This window comes from Lissotriton vulgaris, chromosome 2_1 (assembly GCF_964263255.1).
Source record: "Lissotriton vulgaris chromosome 2_1, aLisVul1.2, whole genome shotgun sequence".
NCBI lineage: Eukaryota > Metazoa > Chordata > Amphibia > Caudata > Salamandridae > Lissotriton > Lissotriton vulgaris.
In genome coordinates, this window is record NC_141687.1 from 222,215,367 (window position 1) to 222,240,140 (window position 24,774).

General features: G+C 48.2%; 1 protein-coding gene across 1 annotated transcript in view; it reads left to right on the forward strand.

Moving 5' to 3' along the window:
- Nucleotides 1-22,571, forward strand: part of LRWD1 (leucine rich repeats and WD repeat domain containing 1) — a 245,713-nt gene extending 223,142 nt beyond the window's left edge. The window contains exons 15-17 of the mRNA XM_086954793.1: nucleotides 4,308-4,469; nucleotides 7,481-7,587; nucleotides 22,089-22,571. Of these exons, the coding sequence (XP_086810919.1) occupies nucleotides 4,308-4,469; nucleotides 7,481-7,587; nucleotides 22,089-22,232 (413 nt within the window). The 3' untranslated portion in view covers nucleotides 22,233-22,571. The remainder of the gene's footprint in view (nucleotides 1-4,307; nucleotides 4,470-7,480; nucleotides 7,588-22,088) is intronic.
- The last annotated feature ends 2,203 nt before the right edge of the window (nucleotides 22,572-24,774 follow it).

The following is a 24,774-nucleotide window of genomic DNA, read 5'->3' on the forward strand; positions in this document are numbered from 1 at the left end:
GGATGAGTTCTCCTTACTGTCCTCTGCCTCTAGGGTGATGCCCAGCAGTTCACAAGTGTCCTGGAGACATCGAAGTTGCCGGAGGACCCCTTCCCATTTAAAGATGAGTCTGAAGGGGTGGCCCCAGGAGTAAGGGATTCCTTTGTCTCTCAAGAAGGCCGTGGCCACTTTAAACGACCTCCTCTTCTGCAGCGTGATGGCCGACAGGTCCTGGTACAACGCCACCGCATGGTCACGGAATTGGAGAGGTTGTTTCTGCCTCGCCATGTGAAGAATGCGTTCTTTCAGAGGGTAATCCGGCAGGAAGGCCAGGATGTCAGGCGGCGGGGCTGGAGCCCGGCGCGCCATGCCCACCCGGTGTGCTCGATCGATCCGGATCATGAAGTCCTCCTGCTACCCCAAAATGCTCCGGAATAGCTCCTGTAGGAATGCTGCTACGTCGTCCCCTTCTGATTTGGACGGCACTCCCCGGACCCGTATGTTATTGCGTCGGGAGCGGTTCTCGGGGTCCTCGTTGTGCGCCTGTAGGTCTGTGTGTTGGTCTTGGAGCCGAATGATCTCCTGCTGCAGGAGTTCGATATCGCCACTTCTGTTGCTCAGTGATTCCTCCACAGCCACCACACGTTCACCTATGCCATCTACGTCCCGCCTGAGCTCCTTATGCTCCCCTGCCATTTCTTGTTTAAGGGTTTGGAAGTCCTCTCTCAGTGTACTGAAAAGTGTCTCCATGAAGTCCCTCGTGATAGGAATCTCCCCTTCCGAGCACGTCTTAGGTTGCTCCAGTGGGGGGGCTGTGCTCCGAGCTCTTCGCCCCCTTTGGCGTGCCCTTGGTCAGCATGTCGGTAATTGTCCATCCTCCTTTGCGGTTCAACATGGTGCTCTTCAGTCACGCCCGGGGCTCCGTGGGCCACTCCTGGAGCGTCCGGTGCCCCCTCCCGCGGAGGCTTCTTCTGGATTGGGCCCCTCGCTTTCAAAGGGCCACTCTCCCAGGTTCGAGCCGATGCCGCCGAGTTTGTGGCCTCACTGGGGGTCACCCCCACACGCTGTCTGGGCTGTAGACAGGGAGTCTCCTCCAGGACTTAGGGGTTCAATTCCTGCCCCCCGACCCTGGTGTGTTCTCCTAGGGCAGTGCTGCCTCTATCTCCACTGTGGCTTTGTTCACTGGCTCCAATTTGCGTTGCCGCCGGCCTGCTACCCAGGGGGGCCTCCTCTCCCTGCTCAGCTCCGCCTGCCGGGGGCACAGCTGCTAGGCCCCCAAAGGCTGCTTGGCTTCCACTTCACTTCGTGGCACCTTATGGTGTGGCTTGTGGTGTTCGCCCGGGTCGTCTGCGCGGTCTGGGTCCGCGTCTCAGCCGTGCCCCTCCCCCGGGAGCCAGGCAGGCCGCAGTAGGCCCCACGCCGGGGACTCGATTTATGCCCTCCGAGGTAGGCCCCGGCGGGTCCCGCGCCGGGGGCTCCATTAATGCCCCTCGAAGTTGACGGCCCCATGGCCAGAGCGCAACCAATCTGCTTTGGTCTCTGGTCGCCTTAGTGTTCTGCCTCGGGCAGCTCTGGGTCTTTAGGCCTCGGTCCCACTGATGGCGGTCACACGTAGTGCGGTGGGTCGGTATAGGGTGTGTCCCTCACAGCACCCCGCAGCTCCGGTCGGGGCACGATCTGCCAGCCTCCCGGGGGTCACCCCGCCTTCCGCTCCTCATCTTTGCAGCCTGCCCAGGGCCGCGCTGCGTTGGGCCGCCTCCGCGGTTTTCGCCCGTCTAGGCCCAAGCCGGGGTCTAGATTAGCGGCGTCTTGTGGCTGGGTTCGCTCCGACTGGCCGGAGCCGGCAGGGCCCAGGCACACCAACCGCAGTCTTCCCCTCAGTTGCGGCCGAGCAGCGGCCACCAGGAGGCAGCACTCTGCTGGGCCTCAGGCGGTGCAGGGCCCCGGAGCAGCTCGCTGGTGCGCTGCCGGCGGGCCCGACCCTCGCCGCGGCCTCTCTCCGGTCCGCTCTGGGTGCTGCACCCGGGACGGAGCACAGGCTTCTCCTTGACCTCGGCTGGGTCGTCGCTGGACCGCTCACACAGGACCACCACTCGCCAGGTCTGCGGGGGGCTTAGCTATGAGCAAGGGGCACAGAAGGGGGATCGGGACGGGGGGGCTCTCAGACTACGCGTCCGCTCCGGTCGCCATCTTGGCCACGCCCCTCAACTACGTATATTTTGCTTACATATTTGTTAAAAATTCAATGGGCCTTGTTTATGCACGTGAAGATGTGTACGTTGTGGTTTTCTTTATTTATTTGATGGCTGGTAGCCTTTTCTTTGTATCAACGTAACAAGATTGTGTAGAAGAATTCAGGAGATGTCTGTAGTAGCATGAATCTGCAGGATAGAAGGGCTTTATACACCCACACTGATGGGAATAATCCCTTACTCCAGCAGTCACTGCCCAAATGTTCCACAGATTTCAGCAGCAGGTATGTGCTTTGGTGAGTTCTCAGCACTGTTCTCAAGCTCTACCGGGCTGCTACTGGCAATATGGTCGCCAATAGTTTGTGAACGAAATCCACATCAAAGTAGTAGAAGAGTTTCTAGTGACTCCATTGTTCAGATCCTGTATCTGGCTCTACCAGACTTGCAGCCCACTACGATCTGGGTTAAAATGTTGGCCACTAAGGAGTACACATGATGGTAGCCTTTACAAACCAGAGGGATTCTAAGAGCATTAATCACATTATGCTTGAAAGGAAGATTTCAGCATGTGAAGGGGTGTCTGACACTGCCCCTCCTTCCACCATTTTCAAGAGTGTTCATACCACCAAGGTTGCTGATGGCAACAGAAGACGAAGCTCTCCACGAGAATTTAGCAAAATCTAGAACCCTAGAAACTATCTAGGAATCTTGACTCTTACCATCTCCCTGGTTCCAGGCTGTATTCGTTTTGGGGTTTGGAAACTGGTTACAAAGGACAAATTGATCCTAGAAAAAAAAGATCTTGGCCATGCTTTTGAATGGAGCAATAGAAAGCTGTCAAAGTCTCCAAGAAATAAGGGATTGTATGCCATATACTTGCCAGTAAACCCGTAAGCTGGAATGATGGAGACACAGCCTGGATGCTTGCATGCTCGGCTAGTACCACAAGAGGCTGTTCTTCGGGATGGTGACTCTCTAGTACAGAATATTCCTTCTAAATTGGACTAATTTCTTGCCTCCATCTAATTTAAAGGTGTAAACTTTAGTATATCTACTTACCCTAAGCATTAAAAGGTCACTGCTTTGTAGTCCATGTCTAATATTACCAACCTTGAGCTCTGCCATTAATGCGGAGGGTACTTGCAGAATGCGTGCTCCCAGTAGTAGCTAGTCGGTGGCAAAACCTTGATATTTCTCCTTACCAGAGTGGCAACTTCTAAAATCTCCTTCTGCAACAGATGCCTTATTTCTGTTTGTGTTTTGAGCGGTCTTGCCATGTAAACAAAAAGTAAAAAGAAATTGCATGCCGCCCCCATTTATGTTTATTTAAAGAATCGTCATTTGCTGTTCCATATATTTTGTTACAAAAGTCCTTTAGGCATTTTTAAATATGAGGGTGCTAAGAATGGAGAGGTAAGGACAATCTGTGACTGGAGTGGTCCCACTCCATCTCTACTGTGGTCCTTGTATTTTCCTGCAGTGTCTGTCAGGTGCTGACTTGCTATGTTATGCATCTTGGTTAGGGCCTGTCCCTGCAGCTGTTCATACTTCCAGAATGTATATTCTTGCAGGAACCTTGCTTGCTGTATCATTTCAAGTGTAGCCTTGTTCCAACGATGCAAAGCACACTCTGCCATTCTTTCCGTGTTTATTATGCTTCCATTGACTTGGCGTCCCTAGGGTTTGGGGGAAAGTTAGAGCTTCAAGTTGCTCTTTCGCAGTCCGTCCTCTCCCTCAGAGGGACTTCTCCTTCACTTACCTGTTTCTGGTTGCAAAGGGCAATGCAGAATTAAATTAAGAAAATTGTCTTTGGCGTCTCAGCCCTAAGTGATGGCTTTTTTTCATCCATATCTTGTATTGTCTTTTCTATAAACGGTAATGATCCTATATTGGCAGCTCATGAAGATAGGTTTGCATGTTTTCTATAGTTGACAATTTATACGCAAATTTATTTCCTGCAGGTAAATAACCGGTAAATAACTTTATTTCTTCATGAAATTTGAACACTTTTCTATCTCTTCCATAGGGAGACAGTAGTCGTAATTACTTAATGCTAATTGCACCAAAGCCACCCGGAAATACACTCATACCGGTTACTATGCATAAATACTAAAGTATAGTTAATTTTTGTTTCAGCTTCCAAAAGTGCCATGCAGGGTTCCATATATTTATGGAGCTGGAGCCAGTCTTTGAAGAATCGGAAGAACAAACACAGTAAAAAAGTAGATGCTTATATTTTGGCGGAATTACAGTGGTCCCAGACAGACCTCCCATATCTTATGCTATGCAGCTGTCCTGGTGAGTAGTGGAAATTAACAGTGTGTTTCAATAAAGAACGTGAATTGTTATACATTGTCTTATTTTTTAGTATTGTCCTTTTCCTAGCAGAAAGTAAAAGCAACAGACAACAAAGGCAGTAATTCACTTTAGCCCTTTACCAATGATAGTCGTTCATTTGGAAATTGAAATCAGGCTTTGTCGCGGGAAAGTTGTGCACGATGAATTTAGGGTCCCTAGCCGAAGGTAACCGCAGCTAAGAAAGGTTAAGTCCAATTATCCTCCACTAATCTGCCGCAATAATATTTGCATATGATGAGTTCACATTCTGCCTCTTAGGTTTCACTTTTACAGGATCCTTTCAAAGTATACTATTCTCTTACCAGATAGCATCCCCTCTCTGTTCGACAGCATCTGCTCTGTTATTTACAGGATGCTGCCCGGAAATGGGGGCAGGTGGGTCCAAGAGAGATGTACACCGTCTTCTGAAGGCTCATGTGAGGGTGATCTTTCCTTTTTAGGTCTCGCCTTCAAGCCATTGTGTTAGCAATGCTTTGGCGAGATATAAAGTAGGGGCTTTCAAAAATGCGCCCAAAGGCTTTTCCACGTGGGCTTCCTACAGTGCATGTGTGCAGGCTCGTGCACATCGCACACCATTTGGCAGCCTATGAGGCTTTCTCCACACTCATGCTGGTTTGCTTGCAGCCGGCATCAGACTTCAAAGGAATCCTCTCCCCCACCCCCCTCCGCGCAATGCCAGAGCTTGTTGTTTACAGACAACACCCCAGCTGCTTTTGACCGACCATGTCCTTCTCTGTGCTCTGTAATGCGAGATGTTGCCGTCTTCAGTAGTGCTTAATTTTTTTTAAAAAAAGAATTCTGCCCCAGGGCTCTCGTGAGGGGGCCGCTGCAGATCCTCTCACGTCCTGACTTGCTCCTCCTTCCCACACCACTCCCACATCGAGGCTGCTTCCACCGCCCAGTCAGAACACTTCACATGCTTTCATTTTTCAAACGTGTAAAATATTTCATTGCAATCACTACACAGGTTTGACACACACAACAGTATGTGCGTGTATATTAACTGATGCATGTTGTCTCAGTGTGCACATATGCATAGGTATGCAGGAATGCCTGTGTGTGCTTTTATTGGTGTATGCGTGTGTAAATGCATCTTCTCTTGGCAATGCTGAGCTATGTCAATGTCTGTGCGCGTGAGTGTCTGTATCTGTGTGTGTTGTGCTGCAGGTGTCTGTGTTTTCAAATGTGTACATGTCTGTGTGCGTGTTTCTTTGTATCTGTGTGTGGGGACGGGGAGGCAGATGCAATTGTGCTCCATGAGTGTGCATGTTCTAGCAAGCGGTCTCCCCTCCTCTCCCGTCCTCACTTGCTCCTGCTTCCCACACCACTCCCACGTTGAGGCTGCAGTCAGTTTTTTTTTTCCAACCCCGTCATCCTCGGCTGCACTTATTTATTTAAATATTTTCTCGCAGTAACTGGAAGGGCGCTGATGCATTAGACTCTAACTTATCATATTGTTGCTGCAAGCACACAGCATGAAGAATTGTATCTTTAAGACCCGCATCCATGAGCCTTGCGATCCCAATCCGTGAGCTGAGCCTGGTTCCATTTTATCTCTGGATTACCGTTCTAGCTCACAAATATCTGCTGCTCTAGTACGGCCCCCACCCACCCTTCTTTTTCATACTTTAACTTTTAGATAACAGCCGTCCTTCAGTATTTTCCAAGGTTTGGATAAGTATTTCAGCTTTTTAATGCGAACTAACATTTTATTTAAGAAGTTTGCAAAATAGCATGTAGAGTTACCACTGTCCTCCAGGTCACTACGCAAGTAGTTTCCTGTCCTGGACTTTTGTGTTACCCAATAGAGCATACTGGATGTTGTAGTTTGGAATTTATAGACAATTAGATTAACATCCCTGAAATCATGAATTTCTAAATGGAAAGTTCAGGACTGGATATCGTGCTGCCTTCATTCGCTTTCTTGCCATTACCAATTTTTATTTCAGAGAGATGTAGCTAGTAATTGTGTTTATGGAAGACTGCTTCTCCAGCACGTTGTTTGCAGCCCCTCCACCCCCCATTGCTTTGTTTACCTTGTCTGAATTCTTGACTTCTACTGGTGGATTTATGGGGACCGGGTCAAAGCATCTAATCTTTATGGCTGTTGCCAAGGGAAATCTAAGTACTGGTGGTATGTGTTTGTTTCATGTCCGCCTCCCCACATCTGCTGTTGCCAGGCGTGCAACCCCCATTGGGCTCAAATGGCTTCAGCCCCACTCTCTCTCGATCTATCTATCGCCCTCACTCCATCGATCGCCCTAACTCTGTCGCCACCACAGCATCACTCTGTCGCCACCACTCAACAACTGGTTCAAATCTGTTCTCTCAATGTTTCAAGCTTTATTACAAATGTCACAAAAAGAGTTCACTTCTGTTCTTGGTTTTTCGTCACAATAAAATACACTGAACATAATCTTCACAAAAGTTATTTACAAAATGTTAAGCTATTGCCATTATAAATTACAATAACTTTTATTTAAGTATTAATTATTAAACTAAATTAAAAGCCATTGCTATTTGTAATATCAATAGATCTAAGTCACGTAAATACAAAACATATTGCATTACAATTTCTATAAGTGTCACATTTGCTAAAGTTATAACTATTGGCATTGTAAATGACAGCTATTAATTTCGCTATTTTCAAAACCAACACATAAATAAAAAATGTGTCATTTACAATACCAATAGCTCAAACTTTCCAAATGCGAGACCTTTTGCATTTCAAATGCTTGTTTAACCCAAGGAGTTTCAAGTCATACAAAGTAGCTCATAACTCTCTTCGACATCCTGTAACCGAATGACAACACCCACCCTCTTCCCCACAACATGTTTTCCGTGTAAAGTACTTTGCTACAATGGGGACAATGTTTGTGCTTCAACAAACGCTAAAAATAATGTAGAATGAATACCATGTATTAGAATTGTATGTGTTTTTATTTCGACAGAAAACGACTATGTACTTTGTGGTGATGAAGAAGGAAGAGTCTGGATGTATGATGTCAGCATGTGCAAAACTAAAGCTACCTCTAAGAAAATAACTGGTCCTACTCAGGTACAAGGTTTTCATCTCTGTCCACATTTGTTAACATCTCTTCTGAATATAGAGAATGGGGATGAACTGGTGCATGTCAATTGAGAAGTTAATGGAGGTGGTGGTCCAAAGAAATGGGACAAGATGGAAGATGTGGGAAGAGAGCTGAACTTGCTGGGAAAATTTTGATAATTCTTTTTGGCAGGAAGGTTTTGATGCATGAGTGAAGCATTACTTGGAGGGGCATATAGGTTCCATTGCGGGCTTGTAGCCCACATTGTTTCATATTTCAAATGTTATTATTCTTCAAGTGTCAGATGCGGTGAATATACGAACTTGGTGTTGAGTTTTGTGCCATGCAAAATAAGATTTTTAAAAAATCAGTTGTAAATAGAACAAGTATTAATGGGTTTCTCTGTTTCACTTCCATTGGGTGGCTGACGTGCATACACTGATAAATGGAGTGGTTAATTGAGCTGTTTGTGAAACGTATCGGTGAAGACAAGTAGCATTTCAACACAAAAGTGAAATGAGTAGAACCTAATTTGTAGATTTAAAGGGAAACTTTTAAAATGTAGAACTTGTGAGTTTAAAGGGCTTTGTGACAGCCTTTCAAGGATGGGTTGCACAACGTTCTCTGTAATCCAGTGCATTCAAATGAGTCAAAGAAGGCCTTGAATACTACTGGCACAGGTGCCCCCAAGGGGGCACCTGTTGGTAAATTCGGCAAACATCATAATGGACATAGGGGGCTGGACAATGTCAATCCTCACATTTCACAGGGTACAACCACTGTCGGGACTACCAGGTGGACCCTTCTTTTTCCTCCTTCCTTACTACTGGGATGGTCATCCAGGCAGCTTCAGCAGTAATCTTGTATTTTACTCTACATTTGCAGCCAGGTAGCTTCTGATCAGTCTCTTATTCTCACTTGATAAGGTATTGGTAAGGAAGTGTTGCACCTTAAGTTTACAGAGATATAGATGTATAAAACCATTGACTTTGGGACCTCCGGTCCCCCTCAGCCCAAGTTATATGATGAAGCAATTTGGTTAGTCAAAGGATTGCGTCTGGGCAAACCTACCTCCACCACACTCCCCTCTACCGCCCAGGTCCTTCTACATGGATACTAATGAGAGATACTTCTCTTCATCTTACGAAAATGAGGCTTCAGACCAGCACATGAAATAGTGGAGCTGGCTTACATTCTCGTCCTTCCATGTGCATTAGTTTGCATTTCGATCGATCTACAATTAATAGGAGGCCTATCATTTGGTATGGAAATCAAGACCATCCATGGTGGTACTGTGTGTGAAAGTGAAATGGTGCTCTGTCATTGTTTGGCTTGGCCCTTTTTGCAGGGTCATTCCTGAACTTTTTGCCTTCCTCCTGGTATTTTTTCTGACCTGGTGTTGGTGGTTTTTGGACTCTGGGCACTTTATCACAGCTGTCCAGTGTAAAGTGCATGTGCTCTCTATGGTAAAGCATGGTAAGATTGGTCTATACCTATTTGGAGTATTTAATTTACCTACCAGTCCCTTGTAAAGTGTTATTTTAGATACCCCGGCGGCAGTAAATTAAATGCTACTGGTGGGCTTACAGCGCTGATTGCTCCACCCACCAAAGTAGCCTTTCAAACCTGTCTCAGGCATCTGCCATTGCAGGGCCTGCTTGCTCACCTAAAGTCAGTGCCACATCTGTGACCACCCCCCCTTCCCTTTTACTACATGTCAGTCACCCCTAAGGTAGGCCCTAGCTAGCCCTTTGGGCAGGGTGAATTGTAGGTAAAAGGTAGGACGTGTGTCTTAACTGTGTGGTATGTCCTGGTAGTGACAAACAGCCCTTTTGGTTTCTCACTACTGTGAGGCTGCCCCCTCATAGGAATGCATTGGGGATTCCCTGATTAATGTGTCAGTGGTAATTCCTGATATGAGAGGAGCAGTGTGGTTAAGTTTGGTATGTTTGGAATAGTGGTAAGAAATGCTGTGTAATGCTGTGCTCCGATTTATTATCACTATTTTAGAAATGCCACTTTTAGAAGTGAGCATTTCTGTGTGCTTTGTGTCTTTGTGCTTGCCTGATGTTTATTGCATGTCTGGTTCTGGAGTGACTGGCTGGTGAGGTGTGTTGCTCCAGAGGGGCTGGGTGAGTCAGCACTAGGCTGAATAGGCCTCTACATTTGGAGTAGTGGAAAGGAGTAGCTCCTGACCCCAAATAAGTCTGTGCCTCTTGTGCAATGCTAGCTCCGCCCCCGTGGTGTCTCTGGGGCCAGGACCCACTCTGACAATGAGGGTGTTTGTGCCCTGTAAACAAAGGTTGGGGTGCCCTCCAGAACTGGTTTGGACCGTGTCCATGCCTGTGTCAGGGAGAGAGATCAAAGACATATGGGGTATAAGTACTGGGGCTGAGACCCCATGAAGGTGTGCTTTTTGGGTGCATCTTGTACCCGTTTTGGAGCTGGAGTGCATCAGGAGGAGCCGCTGTGGGACCCAGCTGCTAGCTCCTGGTGGTACCTACATGTTGGCCTGCCTGTGCCCAGCTCTGCCCAGTGTGCCCCTGGACCCAGCGTAGGGTCCTTGCTGGATTATCTCCTCTACTAGGAGTGAACTGAGCTGCTCGATCCTGGTGTCGTGGACTGGCTGGATGCTGCTGGAGACACCGGTGGCTTGAGGAGCAGCTAGTGAGTTTTGTGCCCCAAAGCACTGGGCCGCAAATTAATCTGAGGGAATACCGGCGTGGGGATCCCCTGTGCTGCCTGGAGGTGGAGCAGGAGCCTACCCCTTATTTGTGTGCACCAAAAAGCAGCGGCCCACGCGACCCGGAAGTCAGGCGCCCGTGCCTGGTTGTCTGCAGGGCTGATAGGCACAGAAGTAGCCAACCACTAAGCAGAGAGTGGAGGCCGAACGGCAGGAGAGACGGAGCCTTGTGGGCTCTTCCTGCCTCCTGCAGAAGTCGGGCAGAGTTGCGGCCTGTTGGTGGGCGGGCCTCCCCGTGTGGAGGAGGAGCCCCACGTGCCTGCACTGCAAGAGACTGCGCTTTGTGACGGCTCACAGCGACCATTCACCGCCGAAGAGTGGTGGCAAGAGGAGGGGCTAGACCGGAGCCACGCGGTCTCCTAGCACGGATCAGCAGAGACGTTCCAGGCAAGTGCCAGGTCCTGGGGAATAGAGACTGGGAGAAGCCCAGTTTTACACGTGGAGGGGAGACCAGAGTCAGTGTCTCTCCCTCCTCGACCTCCCCCTCCCCCCACACCCTCACCACCCCCCAGCCTAAAGGAGACGTCATTGTGGAGTTATCCAGTATTATGGGTGTCCTTCATAGATTCACATGCCTGAATCATTCCCCGTCGTCGAGACGGGAGTTTCCGGTACATAGAAAAGTAATGTCCTATAGACATACATAGAGAATAGTAGGCCTAAAGGCCTCACCTTAGTAACATATCCATGTCCTTTTGTAAAAAGGATCAAACTCTAGAGAAGAGCCAATCAGCGATCACCTCCCTCTAGAACCTTCCTGGCAGGAGCCTCAGTCCCTAAGATTTTCTACCGCACGTTGTGCTAAGGGAGTCTCCTCTGAGCTCTGCTCAGATTCTGTGTTTTTTCACTTCATTAAATAACTTTGTTGTCAAGGATTCTTTTCTACTATGGATTATCTTCAAATACATTTTAAAGAAGGTCTGGTAAGGAAGAGGTTGCTCTGCTCTGATCCTCACACTGACTGCATTTACTGTCTATACCGCAGGCCAAAGACTGCAAGGTCTGTCGCTCTTTCTCAAGTAAGTTTTTGAGAGGTCGTGAAGGGCGACTTTTAATATGGTGTCTAACACTAAGACCAGAAAGGAGGTTGTTTATTTTCTCCAGTGACCGTGATGAGGCGTTGTCCTCAACGTCTAGGAGACTTCAGAAGAGAAGAGAATCTCCTCACTCATTCCTCAGGGGAACGTCCTGAGAAGGCCCTCAAAAAGACCACTCATGGGTCTTCTGGGCACAGTCCTTCAAAATCTCCTCACTCTGTGGAAAAGGAGAGTAACGGACTTGCTTTTGGAGAAAAATCATGTAAAAAAGACTACTTCTGAGCCGTCAAAATCACCTCCTCTGGTCATAGGACCCTTCAGAAAGGCGTCTTCTGAGGTAAAGACTAAGAAGCCAACCTTGTCAACAGGATCGTCGACGAAATGGCTCGTCTACGATGGCTCGTCGACGACAGCCTGTCTAGGGCGTCGACGACAGCCTCATCTACGATGGCCTCGTCTACGATGGCCTCGTCTACGATGGCTCGTCTACGACCGCGTCAACGACGACGAGAACGTCTATGACGGCGTCAACGACGGCCTCATCTACGACGGCCTCATCTACGATGGCCTCATCTACGACGGCCTCGTCTACGACGGCCTCGTCTACGACGGCCTCGTCTACGACGGCCTCGTCTACGATGGCCTCGTCTACGATGGCCTCGTCTACGATGGCCTCGTCTATGATGGCCTCGTCTATGATGGCCTCGTCTATGATGGCCTCCTCTACGATGGCTTGTCTATGATGGCCTCGTCTATGATGGCCTCATCTATAATGGCCTCATCTATGATGGCCTCATCTATGATGGCCTCCTCTACGATGGCCTCCTCTACGATGGCTTGTCTACGAAGGCCTCCTCTACGAAGGCCTCCTCTACGAAGGCCTCCTCTACGAAGGCCTCCTCTACGATGGCCTCCTCTACGATGGCCTCCTCTACGATGGCCTCCTCTACGATGGCCTCCTCTACGATGGCCTCCTCTACGATGGCCTCCTCTACGATGGCCTCCTCTACGATGGCCTCCTCTACGATGGCCTCATCTACGATGGCCTCATCTACGATGGCCTCATCTACGATGGCCTGTCTACGATGGCCTCATCTATGACTGCTCGTCTACGACGGCCTGTCTACGGCGTAGACGATGGCCTAGTCTACGATGGCCTCATCTACGAGGGCTCGTCTACGACGGCATCCCCATCGAGGGCCTCGTCTGACTGCTCGTCTAAGACGGCCTGTCTACGGCGTCTATGATGGCCTCGTCTATGATGGCCTCGTCTACGATGGCCTCGTCTACGATGGCCTCGTCTATGATGGCCTCGTCTATGATGGCCTCGTCTATGATGGCCTCGTCTATGATGGCCTCGTCTACGATGGCCTCGTCTACGATGGCCTCGTCTACGATGGCCTCGTCTACGATGGCCTCGTCTACGATGGCCTCGTCTACGATGGCCTCGTCTACGATGGCCTCCTCTACGATGGCCTCCTCTACGATGGCCTCCTCTACGATGGCCTCCTCTACGATGAATGAATGAATGAATGAATAAAATATTTAATAAAGCGCACGATGGCCGAGCGGCTTCCTGGCGCTGGGGACCTGATCAGAACTCAACAAAGGGGACCCAGGGAGAATTAAGAGGGGAATGCCTGAGAGAAAAGAAAGGGTTTAAGGGCTTTGCGGAAGTGAGTGTAGATGGGAATAGAGCGGATGGAAAGAGGAAGGCTATTCCAGAACTGGGGGGCCAGGACTGAGAATAGAGTGCCCCCTGTTCTGGATTTACGGAAGCGAGGGATATGAAGAAGAGAAAGAGAAGAGGAGCGAAGAGTGCGGACAGGAACATGAGAAGAAACAAGACAGGTGATGAACAGGGGCGCAGAGCGGGAATGAGCCCGGAAAGCTAGACAGGCCAGTTTGAAAAAGGATCTGAAGCGAACAGGGAGCCAGTGAAGTGATTTGAGAACCGGGGTGATGTGAGAAGATTTAGGGAAGGAAAGGATGAGACGAGCAGCTTGATTTTGGATGGCCTGTAGACGGCGGGATTCGTAAGCAGGTAAGCCCACGTACAGGCTGTTCCCATAGTCAAGGCGGGAGATGACAAGGGCCATGACTATGGATTTAAGTGCATCAGTAGAAAAAAAACGTGAAATTTTCCGAATTAAACGAAGAGAAAGGAAACAAGAGGACACAACGGAACTGATCTGACTGTGCATAGATAGGTCATGACGACCTTAATCCCAAGAGTGCGGACAGAGGAAGCAGGCACCGGGGGGGACCAAAAGAAAGGGGCCAGTGTGCAGGGGACCAAGGGTTGGAAGGACCACCAGTGAGAACAAGTTCCGTCTTATCTGGATTGAGCTTCAGATGGTTGGCGCTCATCCAGTCGGAAATGAAAATTAAAGTGGAACAGAACTTGGAAAGGGAATCAGGAGTAGAAGAAAGATCAAAGACGAGCTGGAGGTCATCTGCGTAGTTGTACACAGAGACCCCCAGCTCAAGAAGAGAGGGGATGAGGGGATGAATATAGAGATTGAAAAGAAGAGGGGAAAGAGAAGAGCCTTGGGGAACGCCACAAGTGACTGAGCGGGGTGGAGCAGAAAAGCCAGGGAGATGAACTGCCTGGGACTTGTCCCGAAGGAAGGACGCCAGCCAGGAAAAGGCCGCACCCCGAATGCCCGCTGCGCTGACACGGTCGAGAAGGATGGAGTGATCAACCGTGTCAAACGCAGTGGACAGATCGAGGAGGACCAAGGCTTGGGGGAGATTAGAGTCGGCTTTCCCCTTGAGCTCGTCCAAGACTGCGAGGACTACCATCTCCGTAGAGTGGCCCGGGCGGAATCCTGCTTGATGGGATGCAAGAAGGCCACTCTCCTCTATATAAGTGGAGAGGCAGGAAGTGACATGGGCTTCAAGGATCTTGCCGAGGTAGGGAAGAAGAGAAATGGGTCGGAAATTGGAAGGAAGGGAAGGGTCTAGACCGTTTTTTTTTAGAATAGGGAGGACAACAGCAGATTTGAAAGAAGAAGGAACAGATCCAAGAGCCAAAGAGGAATTGAGAAGAGCAAGAGGGGGGGCAGGGCAGTTAGTGAAAAGAGTTTTGAGAATGCGTGCTGGCGCGCAATCCACGGGAGAGCCAGACTTGATTTTGACCAGAAGTTTTAAAAATGAATCGGTAGAAATAGGAGGGAAAGGAGCGAAGGAGGAAGAGGGACAGATGGAGGGACAAGTAGGACGAGGTTGAGGTACTGTGGGAATGTTGGCTTTGATCTTCACGATCTTGTCGATGAAAAAGTCATTAAGAGAAGAACAGAGGGACTGTGAGGGAACCAGTCTAGGAGTGGAGCGATCAGAGGTGGCAAGATTATGGACCAGATAGAAAATTTCACGGGGTTTGTTGGCCGCAAGAGCTACTCTCTCAGTAAAGTAAGCGGTTTTGGCCACTAGGATCGCTTTTTTATATTCAGTGAGGAGAGATTTGTATTTGGCGCGCAAGGAAGAGCAATAGTTCCGTCTCCAGCGGCGTTCCGACCGCCTAAGGTCGAGTTTAAGTGTTTCAAGTTCTGGAGAGAACCATTTGTGCGCGTCGTGAGAACGAACCGCCTTGATCTTTCGGAGCGGGGCGACTAGATCGCACGAAGAGGAAAGCCATGTGCCAATGGCGTTGACCTGGGAGTCAAGGGGAAGATCGGTGAGGTTAGGAACAGAGGAAGCCAAAGTGAGCGAGAGGGAATCAAGATCGGTCCGATTCCAATTGCGGGCTAAGATGTTTTTCGGAAGGGGGGGGCTTGTCCACCGCTCCCAGATGGATGGAGAAGGAAATGAAAAAATGAACCGACCAAACGCATGGGGATGTGAGAAGAGATGAGACAATGGGGCTTGAGGACCAGATTTGATCCAAAGTATGACCGTGGACGTGAGTAGGGACTGAGACGTGAGGTGTAAAGTTTAAACATTGGAGAGTACCAGAAAAATCTTTCGAGGGGAGGTCTTCCCTAGGGTCGTCCGGCCAATAATTAAAATCGCCGAGCAGAAGGACGGAAGAATTGTTGACCACAAGAGTGGCCATAAGGTCCTGAAGGGAGGCTACAAAGGAAGGCATAGATTGAGGGGGGCGATACACAAGGACGACAGTGAGGGGGCAGAGAGATTGAGAGAGCAGGCAACAAGGTAGTCTACATTGGATATGAGGGGGTGATTAAGAAGTTGAAATTTGAGGGTCGACCGAATGATCATTGCCACCCCTCCCCCCGCCCTGCCGTCCGGGCGGTCAGCCCGGAGGGCATAATGGGTGTCAGGAAGAATGGCTAAGAGGTCGGGAAGGGAGTCGGCAGAAAACCATGTTTCAGTCAGGAAAAGGAAATCAGGGAAATCAGTAGTGAGAAGGTTGAAGAGAGCTGTCTGGTGTTTTACAGCAGAGCGGGTGTTCAGCAGTAAAGCAGAGGCTATAGAAGGGGCAGGGATGGGAAGGGAACAAGGAACAAGGAAAGGATCAGCAGCGGGTGGAGTGGGACTAGGAGCCGGAGGCAGGTGAGGAGGGGGAGAAACAAGAAACGATGGCCTCCTCTATGATGGCCTCCTCTACGATGGCTTGTCTAGGACGGCGTCGACGGCCTCATCTACGATGGATCGTCTATGCCATCGTCTACGATGGCCTAGTCTATGACTGCTCATCTACGACGGCCTAGTCTATGACTGCTCGTCTACGACGGCCTAGTCTATGACTGCGATCTCGTTGACGGGCTCATCGACGAGGGAAATTCCGACAATTCTGGAATCTCTTATAAGGTGGTAGAGAAGGCTGCTCCACGTTTTAAGATCTCAATGGCCTCTCAGGAACAGGACTGCTTCTTGTATGACTTCAAAGAACCTCTCAAGAAGGCATTAAGGTCAATACCGATTATCGATTACCTATAGTCGGAAGGGGTATAGGGCGCCAGATACAGCACCGGCGTGTTTAACAGGATATCCTAAGCTAGACTCGGTTGTGACACAGGCGGCCCAGAAGAACTCCTGGAATCCTTCGGCCCCTTTGGGACGCTATCATAGACAATTGTGGGCACACATAGCCCCATTCCTGTCGGAATTGCCAGATTCATCCAAAGAGGATTCTGCTAGAAGGTGAAGCATCGGCGTCCGAAACTATAGACTGCGCGATGGATATCGCTATGACAAGGTTCCGCCAGTTGGCTGGAGCAGCAGTCTTGCGGCTCCAAGGGTGGCTCTTTCCGTCCTGAGGTGCGAACAAAGATTTTGGACATGCCATATGATAGCCAGTTGCTATTTGGCACAAAAAATTAACGAAGTAGACGCTGCGAGAGCTTTGGGCACTCTTCAGTCTAAGAACCAGTCCTTTAGTGGAAATGGAGGAAGAGGGTGGTCTTCCTACTCAGGAAATTATCAATACAAGTCTTCCTGCTCTTCAGGCCAGAGTAGACCGCAATACCAACAGCGCCAACAACAGCAAAACAAGCAATCCTCTTTTGGGAAGTCGTCCTTTCAAGGTAAAGGACAGCGAAAATATAGGGCTGCTTCTACGAGAGATCTCGATTTATGCTGTAGAAAGGAGCAATAGAGAGAACCTCCGCCTCAGAAGGGAAAAGGGTTTTATTCCCGCTTCTTTTTGATCCAGAAAAAAGACAAGAAGTGGAGACCAATCTTGGACTTCAGGGCCCTCAACAAATTCCTAAAGAAGCAGTCGTTTCGCATGGTAATCCAGGAGGTCTTGCAACTACTGGAAGAGCAGGATTTTTTATAGCGTCCCTAGTCCTACAGGACGCTTACTTCCATATCCCATTTCACAGGAATCATAAAAAGTACTTGCGATTTGCAGTAGTGGGCAGGCACTTGCTGTTTCACGTTCTGCCTTTCGGGCTCAAGTCTGCACCTCGCATATTCACAAAATGTCATTTCCCAGTGGCAGCATATTTCAGACAGTGCCATCACCAAGTCTTTCCGTATCTGAATGGCTGGTGGTCAAGGCTCCATCCTTAGAAGACGCGTCCAGGTCTTCCAATGCCTGTTTAAAGCTTTGCGATTGCTTGGGTCCCACCCTCAATCAGAAAAATCGGTCCTACAACTTTGTCAGTGCATCAGTTTCCTAGGTGCAACCCTAGACACACGGTCAGCAAAAGCTTTCCCATCCAGAGAGGGGATGAACAAGCTCCTTGCACTAGCTGCTATAGTAGCCTCGAAGAAAGTCTTGACAGTTCGCCTCTTCTGGGGATGATGTCATCGTGTATCCTCCTGATTCCTCACTGTCGACTACGAATGAGACCTCTACAGGAGGCGCTCTCGAAGCAGTGGGTCCAATGCACAGGGTTATTCGACGACCACATAAAAGTGAATCCTCAGATGGTCGGAGCCCTGCAATGGTGGTCGTCATCTCAAAACCTGTCTCAAGGCTGGTCATTCCTGCTTCCGGCTGCCCCTCATGTTGTCACAACAGGCGCCTCCTTGAAAGACTGTGGAGTTTTTCTGCAAGGGCTACAGATAAGCGGAAAGTGGTCTCCTATGGAGAAGAAACTACATATCAATCTGCTCGAACTGCGGGCGGTCTTCCTGGCCCTTCAAGCTTTCCTGCCAAGAATAAAACATTCCCTGTTGCTCATCCGGACAGACAACACCACGACTAAGCACTACCTCAAAAAAGAGGGAAGGCCACGCTCGCTGACACACTCTCGCGAATTGCAAAAAAATCTGGAATTGGCTCATACTCCACAATATAACCCGAAGTGCGGATTGTGTCCCAGGCACGGACAATGTGCTCACCGACGCTTTGAGCAGGCAGAAAACATCGTCACACGAGTGGGAGCTAGATCAACAAATTATCGACCAGATCTTCTCCAGATGGGGCACGCCGCAAATCGATCTATTTGCGACGAGAATGAACGCAAAATGCCCACACATCGCAAGTTGGCAACCCTAGTCAGGGTCTCTGGGTAATGCATCTTCCATCGCATGGCGCAACTTCTTTGCGTACGCCTTTCCAGATGCTTCCCAGAGTCCTCAGGAAAATTTAGGTGGAGCCTTGTACTCTAATTTTAACAGCCCCAACTTGGCCGAGGCAACATTGGTTCACAGAGCTCCACCGTCTATCCCTGGAGCCGCCGGTCCACCTGTGGCATTATCTATCTCTGCTTACAATGAACAACAATCAAGTTCAATATCTGAAGTCTCTCAGGTTAGCCGCCTGGCTCCTGAGTTCAGAGAGTTCCACAATCTGAATATTCCACAAGACTGTAGACATTCTTGCCAGAGCAAGGGCGGATAGCACGACCAAAACGTATTCTCTGAAATGGGAGCGCTTTTGTGTTTGGTGTGCAGATCACGGAATTCGGCCTTTCTCTACATCACTGGAGCAACTTTTACCTTCTCTATTACATCTGGCACAGTCGGGCCTAGCCCACTACTCCATTAAAGTACACTTAGCAGCAATATCTCGTTATAAAGAAATCCAACGAGTCCATCGCTCTGGTCCAGCGGGTTGATTAAGCAATTTCTAAAACGATTATACAGATCTTTCCCGCCAGTAAGGATGTTTCCACCTACCTGGCATCTCAATGTGGTTGTTATCCAGCTCATGAAACATCCTTTCGAACCAGTACACAGAGCTGACCTAAAGTATGTCTCGAGGAAAACAGCACCTCTCCTGGCGCTCACATCTGCAAGGAGGGTCAGTGAGCTACAGGCGTTTTCAATCCAGGATCCTTTTCTACAGTTTAAAAACGACAGAGTAATCCTGAGAACCAATCCTAGGTTTTTCTCAAGTCCCTTCGGACTTCCACCTAAATGAACCTGTGGTTCTGCGTTCCTTCTTTCCAAACCCAAGCACGGCAGCTGAGAGATTGCTGTTTTCTTTGGATCTCAAGCGATGCTTGAAGTTTTACATTGACAAAACGAAAACATTCAGGAAACCTAAACAGCTATTCGTAGCTTACAGCAGACCTAGGAGAGGTCTACCGCTTGCCAAGCAGAGCATCTCCAGATGGTTTTCTACAGCCATTGCTTTCTGTCGTGACCAAGCTGGACAGCCATTGCATTCCAAAGTGAGAGCGCACTCCACGAGAACTATGCCCACTTCTATGGCTCTCTTTGCAGGGGTGCCAGTCATTGACATTTGCAGGGCGGCAACATGGAAGTCGCGGCATACCTTCACTAGGCACTACTGCCTGGATACGAGCTGATGAATGATGCAGCAGTGGGACAAACAGTGTTACGCCATCTATTTCAGTAAGGTGAGCCTTCCTCCGTCCCTCCATCCTACTCTGATATGCACATTTCTTTACTAATACTTATTGTGGATGTCTAATGATTGTTCATGCTCGCATGGTGTGTCTTATCTAAGGACTTGTATATGCTGTTCCATCAGAAATGTGTACTCTGCATTGCTTGCTACTCTGATTCATGCATGTGAATCTATGAAAGACACCCATAGTACTGGATGAGAAATGCGTTACTTACCTGTAACTGCAGTTATCCAGTATTGGTGTCTTTCATAGATTCACATGCACCCCTCCCGCCTTCCCTGGAAGGACTCACCTAACTCTGTGTCACGCCTACTTAGCTTAGTGCGTACGAAAATCTGAGGGACTGAGGCTCCTGCCAGGAAGGTTCTAGAGGGAGGTGATAGCTGATTGGCTCTTCTCTAGAGTTTGGTCCTTTTTACAAAAGGACATGGATATGTTACTACGGTGAGGCCTGTAGGCCTACTATTCTCTATGTATGTCTATAGGACATTACTTTTCTATGTACTGGAGACTCCCGTCTCGACGACTGGGAATGATTCAGGCATGAGAATCTATGACAGACACCATTACTGGATAACTGCAGTTACAGGTAAGTAACACATTTCTTCTCCCTGCCAGCGGGAGAGAGGCCCCGGTGAGTGGGGTTGAGGGAGCACTGTTGGTACTAGCGGATACTTGGGCAGATATTTTCCCAAAGAGGAGCCCTGGGATGGAACGGCTCCAAAGGCACTGTTGGTGCCTAGCATTGGGCACGCAGCTGTACCGCCCGATCACGACAGCTGCAACGACGGGGGCATCTCTTTTGCATCCTCGCCCCAGGGGAGTACAGGCTGGTGGAGGCCTCGTGAGGAAAGGAGGTGCTCCCATGGCAATGTGGGTGCCTAGTATTTCGCCCACAGTTGTACCACCAGTTCGAGGCAGCTGCAACGTTGGGGGTCATTTTGGGTCTCAAGAGAGACCAGGGTGTGTTACATCCTCGCACCTCTATTCTTGGTACCGGCCTGTTGGGCCTGTACCCTTCTGCAGGGGCAGCTTAGAGCCCCAACTATTTGGACATAGGCCATGGCAGGAAAGTCTCAGTTGGGCCCCAGCGGATGGCCAGCAGGCCTGTGAGCACCTGAAGTGCTGGTAGGGCTCAAGGCCCTAATGTGATGCATAATGTGTTTATGCCCAGTGATTATGCATAATGTGTTTATGCCCAGTGATTATGCAAAATGTGTTTATGCCTAATGTGATGATGCATAATGTGTTTAGGCCAAGTGCTTATGCCTAATGTTTTTATGCGGAGTACAGTATTTTACCAGTAGTTACTGGTTGTTTCATTACTTACCTGTTCTAATGGTTCTGACAGTGGCCAGATTGGCCCTGTCCTGCATATAATCCCCTGTGAAGTATAACTTGGTGGCACAGTGTACATATGTGTTGTGTTCTGATGTGTTTTGTGGATGAAAGTGAAAACTCTAACCCTTGGAGTCCTGTTGGAGAGGAAGGAAAAGATCCAACTGAGTTTGAATCCTTAGACTCCTGACTCCTGATTCCTGAAGCCTGGTGATGAGTGCCGTAGGAGACTGTGTAGAGTGCTGCTGAGAGGTCGAGCAGGACGAGTGCAGCTATTTGTCCTCGGTCAATGAATAGGTGGATGTCATCTGTTGCTGTTAGGAGAGCATTCTGTGGTTGCTTTGTGATCCTGATTGGGTGGAGTCCAGGAAGTGGTGCTCTTCAAGATAACAGAGAACTTCCTGTTTATCGCGTTCTCAAAGACTTTGGCTGAGAAGAGTATAAGCGAGATGAGCCTGTAATTGCTAAGATCTGTACGATTGCCTGTGGTTTTCCTCAGCAGAGCGGTGACCTCGGGGTGTTACCTTCTGTCCAGGAAAGAGCTGCTGAGGCTGGAGGGGTTATTGATGGTGGTGAAGTTGGTGCTGATCAATGTGCCTCCCAGGTTGTATTTGTGGTGATTGCAGGGTCGCCAATCTGTAAGATTATAGTGATGTCCTCTGTGGTGAGTGGGCTCAAGCTTGTTAGGCGGTGAATGCTCCTGATGACAGTGGGAGGTTGCATGGTGATGTCCTCAATGGTGGGTTGGGGTGCGTAGTTGAAGTAGATGTTGAGGATTTTGTTGTGGAAGATGTCTGATAGGTTGTCACAGAGGATCTGTAAGGGAGTCATGGAGTTGGTGGTGGCTGGCGGATTGGTGAACTTGATGATGTTGAAGAGTTCTTTGTCTGTGTTGTAGCAGGATTAGAGTCTGATCATGAGGGCCGCTTTCCTGGCCTCTTTGATCTGTGTATGGTACCTAGTGAGGGCGGATTTATAGGTGTCTCTGGAGGGGTTCTCGGGTGGTCCTCCATCATGCATATAGATAGATTTTATCTTCAGAAGAAACAGCCTTCGAACAAATTAATTTTATGTAACTAACATTACAAACGAAATTACTTTTGGTACTTTAAATACTTTCTCTATTGAACTGCTTTGCTTTTTTGTTTCCATAGATTCTGAAGTGGCCAACTTTGTCTTCAGTAGGAGTTGGGAAACTGAAAGGGACAATGATCAACGGAGTAACTGTGGACCCATCCTTTGGTTATCTCGTGTACATCACGGACAAAAACATTGTAGCAATATGGAAGACAAAGTAGAGCCACAATATCAAATTGTACACACATTCAGTGTGCATTCTCAAATTTAAAAAGAGATTGAAGTGAAGCGGAACACTGGACTTTTAAATGCAGCGGAATCTAAAAATATTTTTTAATGTTACTCAACTATCATTCTCTAATTGCCACCATGTAAATATCTTACTGTGGACCTTTTTGGATCATGGCAGAAAAATATTTTATGTATATTCTTTTTTTAAGCAATGTTTTACCAGGATTTTTTTAGTGTGTTTGTATTGTTTTTCGAGATTAAGCTTCAGTTTTTCTACTGTGCAATTCTGGCTTCCTCTGGTTTCATAAAATCATGAACAAGTGGAATGATATGATTCGTGTTTTGTTGACTTATAAGGTCATGTTTAATCATTCATGTACCCTGAATGATCCCATGCAATTTTATGTGTGTTCCTGTGAATCTCATGCATTGGCGCTGGTTGTTCCATCTCGTCTCCCCTGCTCCATTTTACCCATTCCTACCACCCCTACTGAGCCCGCAGACAGTGTCCTGGGTGGAACCAAATGTGGCTTCCTTGCTGTTGATTGAGCATGAGGCCTCATAGTGCCTCCTTTGTGTTCAAAGTTCAGTCATTAGCTGAATATATCTGAGGAGTGACTGGCCTCTGAACGGTGGTAGTGAGATGGTTGGTAGGAGTATGAAGAGGGAATTGGGGGAGTGATAAAAAACATTGATGCTCATAGTGTGCAGAAAAAAACAAGTGATTAAAAAGCAGATTAAGTGGAACTCCTGGACCCAAGCAGAGATTGCTGCATACAAGCCCTTTATAGAGACCGCTCTGTGTACCCTGGGCATGGGCTTAGCTTCTCATTGCCATAGGTCAGCCCTGCAGCCAGGACCAGGTTGGTCCTCAATTGGGTCGCAAGACTGGAACCTTCGTTGGTTAATTTCCTTGTATTTAACCCTCATCCTGTCTCCCTCATAACCGCCTTCTGTCCAGAGTGTAGTTCAATGTCCTGGTTCTGACTCAGTAAGCCAACCACTGCTGGATAGTATAGTACTTGTGTTTTTTCCCATGGCACTTGTGCATTATTCTGTTTATTCCAGATCACGTCCGTCATTAGCCCTTTAGACATCCACCGCTGAGCCCCCAAAAGGACAGGACTGAATTGGTCCCCAGCTGGATCAAATGAACACTGTACACTCCCTTTTACTCTCTAATACAAGGGCATTGAGCTGATGGGATCAGGTTCAGTGAAGGAGATTAAGTGTATTTTTCTAGGCACCTACTGGTACAATTTTCAGCAATGGAACAAACTACCTGCCCTCCCTCACAAAGTGGTCAATAAAAAAAAAGTGCTACAATAGACAACACTTCTGCTGCGAAGAAGTGTAAACATGGAGATGGCTAGCATCAATACCAAACATAACACCACATCATTGTCTAGAGCAGTCCAGATAAGATAAATCAGAATAGTATTGCAAAGATTATTAAAAATCTTTGCAACGATGAAAGTGATTAAAAACTTGGTACAAAAAGATATGAGAATAACAATTGCAACATGATCTATTAACCCCTTCCGTGCGGCCGCGATTTTCCCCGTGTGCGGCCGCCGGACGAACACGGGCGGGCCGTGACGAATCTCAGCCGTCATCAGCACACGAGCACCGTAGTGCATGACGGCTGGGGTTCGTCACCAGCATGGAAGGGGTTAACCACTAAGCCAATCTAAAGGATACAACCCAAGTATAGGGGCTATGTAGATGGTACAAAGATTGGACAGTACATAATACGCATAATTTTGAGGTTTTTTCTTTGTAAAATATGCTCAATCAGAAAACGCAGCCAATACTCATTTCGTCTTGCTAGACTTCCTCGGTGCTTCAGGACCATCAAATAGATGTTTCTTCAAAAGGCTGGAAACAAATTGACCAAGACACTGTGAATGCCAAAGCAAAGCTGCAAGTAATAGTTCAGTTCACTGTAAGGCTGCCATACAAGGAATAGACTCATACAATTCAAATTGCCACATGGACAACCAACATTTTCTTTTATTCTGCCAAACTATCATTAATGAGTGATAATGTCTTGGATGTCCAAATCCGCACCCGAATGCCACATGGTTGGAATCAAACTGTGATAAGAAATGAAATAAATATTTGTTTGTGTATTATGTATTGTCCAATATTTCTACGATCTATATTAAACATATATTAAGAAGAGAAAACCTATCTTTGCTGGGAAGTAGAAGTATTGCTACAGACAATAGAGAAAGTGCCTCTGAATGAGATCAACTAGGGAATCTGCTCAACAATCTTCCTAGTACCAACATTGGACAAATTGCTTTGACCCATACTAGACCTCCAGGTCCTAAACCAGTTACTAAAAGCACAGGAGTTCAAAATTAAAACCCTACAAGAAGTTATCAGTCCACTCCAGCAGGGGATTACATGTTAACCGTAGACCCAAAGGATGCCTAGTTGCACATCCCAGCGAACTACATACAGGAGAAGTTTCTGCACTTCATAATGGACAAGACACTACCAATTCAGGGTTCCACTACTCAGAAT